This window comes from Dendrobium catenatum, unplaced genomic scaffold (genome assembly GCF_001605985.2).
Source record: "Dendrobium catenatum unplaced genomic scaffold, ASM160598v2 fragScaff_scaffold_1344, whole genome shotgun sequence".
In the NCBI taxonomy this organism is placed as follows: domain Eukaryota; kingdom Viridiplantae; phylum Streptophyta; class Magnoliopsida; order Asparagales; family Orchidaceae; genus Dendrobium; species Dendrobium catenatum.
In genome coordinates this window covers 807208-815083 of record NW_021319806.1, presented here as the reverse complement: position 1 = coordinate 815083, position 7876 = coordinate 807208, and the positions used below count along the sequence as shown (strand labels likewise).

The 7876-nt window shown below is 33.4% G+C and overlaps 1 protein-coding gene across 1 annotated transcript; it reads left to right on the top strand.

The window, feature by feature from the left end:
• The first annotated feature begins 1349 nt into the window (after nucleotides 1-1349).
• LOC110105573 (alpha-humulene synthase-like) lies at nucleotides 1350-4774 on the top strand. Its single transcript, XM_020835137.2, has 7 exons — nucleotides 1350-1448; nucleotides 1573-1840; nucleotides 2292-2673; nucleotides 3198-3416; nucleotides 3529-3667; nucleotides 3766-4014; nucleotides 4481-4774. The coding sequence occupies exons 1-7, from the start codon at nucleotides 1350-1352 to the stop codon at nucleotides 4772-4774; spliced, it is 1650 nt and encodes a 549-aa protein (XP_020690796.1).
• The last annotated feature ends 3102 nt before the right edge of the window (nucleotides 4775-7876 follow it).

The window sequence follows — 7876 nt, the reverse complement described above, 5'->3', positions numbered from 1 at the left end:
TTCTAGCAAAAATACGACTATAATCCATGTCATTCGACAGTTGTATGGCCACATGACGAGAATCCAAAAGACTGATAGAATAAAAGCCAGAAATCTTCAGATTCGCAAAAAAACTCTGAATGGTGTCCAGATTAGGTCTACGAATGTTAAACTTTCCTACTAAAGTAAATTTAAAAGGAGAAGACAATTTTAAAATATCCTCATCAGACATGAGAACAGCAGGAGCACCATTAATGACAGACTGAGTAAATTTCGGAGCATTCTCACCTTGGCAAAAATCCCCTGATAAAACATCTTTAAAAGACCTAGACGGAGTTTTAGAAGAAGCATCACCTTCCAAGTTGAAGAAACCTTTACTTTTACCAAGACTCGGGCTAGCTACCTTCCCCCACGGGTTCGAGGAAGCCATAGCCGCCAGATTAAGACCCCAGAAGGGGGAAAATCGGCCACACAATTACCAGAGCACCTCCAAAAAAGATCCACCAGGAACAAAAAGGAGAAACGGCCTGAAGGAAGGAAAACTCGAGAAACCCTAAAATCGCCAGGAGGCGGCTAGGGCGAGATGGATGAAGCAGGCGGATACGAGGTAATTCAACTGTTATTTGATTTTTTTTTAAATTTAATTAAATAATAATAATAATAATAATAATAGTATCTATTATTATTAATAGATACTATTATTATTATTATCATTAGACAGTAAAACTCAAATAATCAATTTTGCCTTAATTTGCATGATCTCTCAATTTGCATGTCGTTACCTTGGAATGCACATCAATTTTGATGCGCAATTTTAATTGGATAAATTGATAGTCAATTTTGGGTATTTACGGTGCTTCGAAAGCAACAATGAAGTCCGTTTTGCAATAGTACGTCGTTTGGACAACGTCACATGCCAATTTCATGTGTCGGTAACCCCTTTTGATTGATCTCGTCCAATTTGACTGTGAGGGGTTCCCTGTCACAATGACGCTATCCGTTTGACGACCGGAGGTCATTTGGCCCTTCAAGCAACATGTCGCGCTGACGCGTGTGTTACTTAAATCGTCATTTTCAATCTCTTTACGCATGTTTTGATGCATAGGGGTCAACATCATATCATATGAAAGGTTCAAACAACTGAAAATTTATTATAAGAAAATTTATTTGTAGTTTCAAATATTTGGTGAGCTATTACAAATTATCATCATCTTCGCCATACTAATCGTTCAACTATGATGACGAGACAAGATTTTTTAAACTTTATAGATGTGTTTCTCAATTGCTTCCGAATTATAAATTTCCCTCATCTGTGTATGAGCTCTTCAGAGAGAGAGAGAGAGAGAGAGAGAGAGAGAGAGAGAGAGAGAATGGAGGATGGAATTGCCAGGCATTATGCAGGATATACTCCATCTGTGTGGGGCGATTACTTCATTAAAAACCAAGCTCCAATCTCTTCCACTACTCAGGTATTTACTGGGCCATTTGAAAAATTTAACATTAAAGCTTCTTTCTAACAAAAAGAAGAACAAAACATGATAATAGAGATTTTCCCATAATACGTTGGAGAAAATGATGTGTTCTTGAATACAGAAAACGGAGGAATGGATGAGAGAGAGGGTGGAAGAATTGGTGAGAGAAGTTAAGAATTTGCTTGATAACACTTACGAGGATGAACTGCAAAGCCTTGAGCTGATAGATTCTCTTCAACGCCTTGGCGTAGGCTATCACTTTGAAGAGGAAATTGATAAAAGGCTGAGAAAAATTCATCATCATAATGGAAAAATCGAAGGAAATGATCTGCTAGCTGTTGCTCTAAAATTTAGACTGTTGAGACAGCATGGCTATAACGTTACATCTGGTAGGCCTGATCTGTCTCATTTTGTTTTTTTTTTTTTTGGAATATTTTTCATAAAAGTAAAGGGTACAAAATATTCTAACAAATTTTTTTGGTCAGAAAGAGCTCTAAAATTTTTAGATTTGCTTTTGAATGGGAAAACTATTACGTGCAGCGTCTAGAATTGTTCAGGGGCGAATTCGGACGCGCCACGTCACCCGGGGCCAAGTGCATCCGGGTGATGTGGTGCGTCCGAATTTGCCTCTGGACTGTCCCGACACCACACATAATAATCCCTTTTCTGAATACTATCATAACTAAACTTTATTTTCAATATATTTTCTCCATTAGCATATAAGAAAGAGTGATTTTCCATACAAAATAATGAGGACATTAATCAACAATTTTTTTTTTTCTTTTGATTGATTTTCCCTAATGAATCTTTCTTATGTTTTCCCGACTATTTATTAAACAGATGTGTTTACTAAATATAAAGACGATGAAGGGAGGTTTAAGAGCATCTTGGCTAATAACGTCCGAGGCCTACTTAGCTTATATGAAGCTTGTTTTTTATCTACTCATGAGGATGATATATTAGATGAAGCCCTAAACTTTACAAAGCCCCATCTTCAAAGTCTATCAAAGGATGACCAGCTTGACTCAGCCTTAAAGACACTAATATCACATGCATTGGAGTTACCTTTGCATAGGAGAATCCCAAGGTTAGGAGCAAGATATTATATGAGAGTTTATGAGCAAGACAAGGAGAACAAAAATGATATTGTCCTAGAGCTTGCAAAGCTGGATTTTAATCTTCTTCAGTTACTCCATCATGAAGAAGCCAAGAGCCTCTCTATGTATGTTTAATCATTGGTGAATATTTCTTCTTTTTTTTTTTTTCTTAATATTTCTAAGGTCAGAATAAGCTTTCTTTTATATTAAAATAACGAAAGATAACTGTGGTTTTACAAATACATACTCTCTATGTTATCATAAGCATAAGAACTTGCTCAATTACCTTTGGAACAACTTGTAAGAATATACTGATTTCATTCCATAAGGCGAAAGAATTCTTTGAGATTTTTTTTAAAATTTTCTTTGTAAGAATATAATGAAAATTTTCTCTCTCCCCCAACAATTTTTACTATCTAAGAGTTTAGCATATGCACATGTCAATATATCTTTAAATCCTTCTTTGAACAAAGTCTTCTACATTGAATAGAAGCACAAACTACTTTCAATTAGTTTTCTTCATAAAATAATTTTTTAATTTCCACTAACAAACGATATAGTTGTCTTAATTTTTTAGTTTGTTTTTAATATTAATTATGATCCTAACATAATTTGTTTGAAAATGACTATATGTTAATTTGTTCTACAGATGGTGGGAAGAGATTGTTCATGATGCAAAATTCAGTTTCTCGAGAGATAGAATAGTGGAATGTTATTTCTGGATTCTCACAGCATACTTTGAACCACAATACTCAATGGCAAGAAAAATAGCGACAAAGGTGATTGCACTATGTTCAATCACAGATGATATATATGATGCTTATGGAACTTCAGATGAGCTCCAATCCTTTACTGATGTGATCATGAGGTTTGTGTATAATTTTAAAACTCAATATTTGAAATATTTTAGTTTAAAAACAATTAGTAAATAAATGAGAATCATAAATAAAATAATCCATATAATTTTTTTTTTATTGCAGCTGGGATGAGGAAGCAGCTCAACAACTGAAAGAATATTTGAAAGTTCATTTTCATAATTTTACTAAAACTTTACAGGATTTCAACAACGAGTTAAGCAGCCATGGAAAATCTTATCGCGTAAAATACCTCAAAGAAATAGTATGATTTATGTTTTATGAAAAAGTTAATTTATTTTGATGTGAAAAAAAGAATATGTTGTATATTCATAATTAATTTCTCAAGCTTACATGCTTTAGTTAAAAGTGGTAATAAAAGCTTGGAACGAGGAAGTAAAATGGAGAGAAGAAGGATACATTCCTGCACTTAAAGAACACCTGGAAGTGACGACAGTGACTACCTGCTACAATTTGTTAGCATGTGCAACTTTTGTAGGAATGGGTGATGTGGCAACAAAGGAAGTGTTTGATTGGGTGTCAACATTCCCAAAGTTTACCCATCAAGCATCGCTGATATGTCGCATGAGAGATGATGTTGTATCCCACGAGGTGACATACACTCAATCATTATATATATATATATATAGATGAAATATAGTTTAGAATTTCTATCTTTGAAAAACATTATGGCACATTCCTTGGCTAAATCATAATGTCATTACATTTGGAAATGTCTTCTTGTATTATGCATTCATCAATACCATCATATGTCTCTTCAAGGATGGCATCTATGATAATTATATCCTGACATATGGCATGTATTATATGCATACACACATGCATACAAACACACACACACACATACACATACAAAGTCTAACAAAAAAAAAAAAAATATTTCAAATAATTTAATTTAAATAGCATAATCCATTTTCCCTAATTAAGCAATTACCTCCAAATATTAAAAAAAAATGCATATTAGAAATTTCTCAAATGTCATAAACATATAAAACAAATTAAAATGAAAACAAAATAATATAATAATGTCCTCTAACATATAGTTTTTATTTTATAGTTCGAACAGAAGAGAAACCATGTTGCTTCTACAGTACAATGTTACATGAAAGAGCATTGTGCTACATTGGATAATGCTTGTGAGGAGCTATTGAAAATGGTGGAACTTGCATGGAAAAGTTTAAATCATGAGTACCTTAATCTAAGTGGAACTTTTTCCAAGGATATTCTCATGAGAGTCATCAACTTTGCCCGTTTTATGGAAACCGTATATGTCATTCAAGACAAGTATACCAATTCATCTTTGATAAAAGATCACATCTCAAAGCTTTTGGTTGAACCAGTTTCCATTTGAAGAATGGAATCCTCAGACTACTTCATGTTCCAATTTTTTTATTTAAGAAATAAATGTTTTATGCTTTGGTTTGGTTGGATGAAAACTATTTTGTTTGATGTATTATCATATACTTTGTTCAACTTGAATGTTGTATTCTAAGTGTTGCTACTATTAATTTTTTAAGTTGTAGATTTTTAGCATTATGTGTTGATTTATCCTAATAACACTACTGAATGTTAAGAAATTATGAATATAAATGATAATTATTTATTTAGTTAAATTTCTACTATGTCGATAAAGGTGAAATAAGAACTTTAAAACAAAATTATTTAGAGGTAAAAAAGAAGTTGGAATAAATAAAGTAGCAATAATTTTTAGTTTTATTATATTAATCTTTAAAGTTTACAATTCTTTAAATATTTTTATTAAGTATTGTTATTTGTTTTATTTACTTAGCTTATGTTTAATTTCATTGACAAATGTTAATTTTGGCTATAAAATATAAAACAAAAATCATTGCAGCCCAAAGATTTGAGAAGATTATTTCTCAAGATTATGGGTTGAGCCATGTACTTGTGATTTATGGCTTATCATACCCAAAGAAAGGCACACAATTTTGCCACTGCCGATGTTAATTTGAAACACTTCTAACAAGGATTAATTTATTAAGGTATATGGAAATTATAATAAATGTCATTTTTTATGCATCAAATTGTATCAAAAATAAAGTTCAATTACAAAATGACCATGGACTCAAGCCAACTAATAAGTGTAATTGAGTACATTGCTAAAAAAAAAAGGCAATGGTAAGGATTGGAGAAATCTCTAGATGAAAATGTTCATAATAAATATCTAATTTACACAAAGAGAGTGAGTCAAAACAAGCTGAAATCTTTTTCAGATCTAAAATAGATTCCTACTGAATTCACATTAATTGGAAAGTCTACCTTTCATCTGTCACCGCCTGCTTGGTACTATATGAAAATTTTTCTTCTTTCTTAAATGTTGTGATGAATTTTATGTTTCCTTCATGGACCCTTATAATATTTTGATCAAACTCTAAAATGATTTAGATTATAGTAGGATCTTTTTGCGTAGAGTAGGGGTGCAAGTGAGTTGAGTCGGCACTACAGAAAATCACGAATTACTGGTGAATTTTTTTGGTGGATTTGGAATTTACTTACAAAAAATAGCCATCGGAAAAGGTTTCTGGAAGAAAAAAGCAGTCGAAATATTTTCAGGAAGCTATTCGGCGGAATAAGACCACAATAAAATAAAAAAAAAAATTAATTGAGGAAAAAGTCGCAAGCTTGCCTTGCCTGGCCGAACAGCTATACCCGCCTGCCAGGCAACCCTCCCGCAGCTAACTACACGCTCGGCTGCCAGCCCTCACTTCCCAGCTTCCCGCTTGCACCGCCCCGCTACCCGCCCTCACTTCACGCCGCTTAATGCCTTTGAGATTTGAACTTAGTCTTAAAAATTTTTTGAAATGCATGCGGGAATCGAACGGTGGACACAGGTGGGAAATTGAGAACCTGGGTAGAAAAAAATTGGATGGATGAGGATCGAAATGGTGGACGCAGATCTGACACAAAATTGAGTAGCTCGTTGAGCTCATTTCAGTGTCACAAGTCGAGCTCACTAATTGACACATGAATCGAGCTCGAAGACCACCTTCCTCGAGCTAGACTTTACTCATTTAGACCCCTACCATAGATTATACCATGTGAGCAACTGTTAGGAAGACGTAATCCTAACCATTGATTTCAATCAACAGTTTGGATTAGATCCCGTGGTTCCAGAGGCCGTTTAATCGTGACCATCCAATCGTTCATCCGACGGCCGTGGTTAATCCGACCGTTATCCAGTCAGCCGCCAATGATTGCCTTGCAAATCATGATGTGCCGCATTTAAAACACCGGCTGACTGGGTAATTAAGGGATTTAATTTCACAGAAAATTAAGGGGAACTTCAAAAATTGATATCTCCCTCCATACTTGACTAAATTAGGTGTTCTAAGGCTCATTAGAAAGATCTCAGGGAGATCTACAAAAGCCTTTTGATTCCATGCTCTAATTGCATCGATATCTATATTAAACTTAATTTTAGTATTAGTGTTTTATTAATTATATTTATTGAGTAAATTGAATTCACCATAGCCTGGAATTTTGGGAGATTGAATTTGGGCATGCCCCTGACATGTCAAAATTTTATCTCCCATGTTTGAAGTGTTTAAGGGCATCATCTTACCAATTTTGGTTTGAGGGTCATGATTTGGCCCTTAAATCCAAATTGGAATCATTCTCTATCCAATGAGGTTTAGGGTCTGATTTTGAATGTGATGATGATGTGTAGAATAAGGAGTTTAGGGTCAATGATCTTGCCCCAATCCAACCCTAGGATAGCTCCCTAGAATTTTTTTAGGGTGACTTAGGGATCACCTTAGGTGGCTTGGTTAGTCACCTTAGAGAATTCCATTTGGGCTCAAATCTGATGTGTTTATGCCTTAAGATCAGGTGATATCATGGTCCAAATATCATTGGATTTGGTGCCCATTTGGTCCACCAATTACGAACCAAAAATTTCCCCCGTTAGAAATGACCTAAAGCCTAATTAATTCAACAAAAATTCTTATTAATTCCAAAAATTGCATAAAATACCTATAACTAACCTTAAAGGGACCCTTAATTAGTGAAATTTTTAACTTCTTTAATTTGGTATTAAAATCCACTTTAATTTTAATTTTAAGTTAAAATCAATGTTTAATCAATTTTAATTAATTAAAAATTATTAAAAATCCAAAAAAATTCTTTAAACTCTTTTTGTTCTCTCCTTAGATTATTTATGATCTTTGGAGTTGATCTAAAATTGTTTAAGACCTATTTGGGTTCAAATCACTAAAAATGACCCTTAATTAAAACAATTAAATAAATCCAATAAATGCCAAAAATTTTCAGAATTCATAACTAATTGTAAAAAATTCCAAATCAATCAAACTAAGTGGCTAATGACTTTAATTAACATCTAGTATTTTCTAAAAATGTCAAACCTCCAAAATCTAGTCAAAGTCAAAAAATCAACATTTTGGTCAACCTCAGGTCAAAATCGGGTCAAAACTTC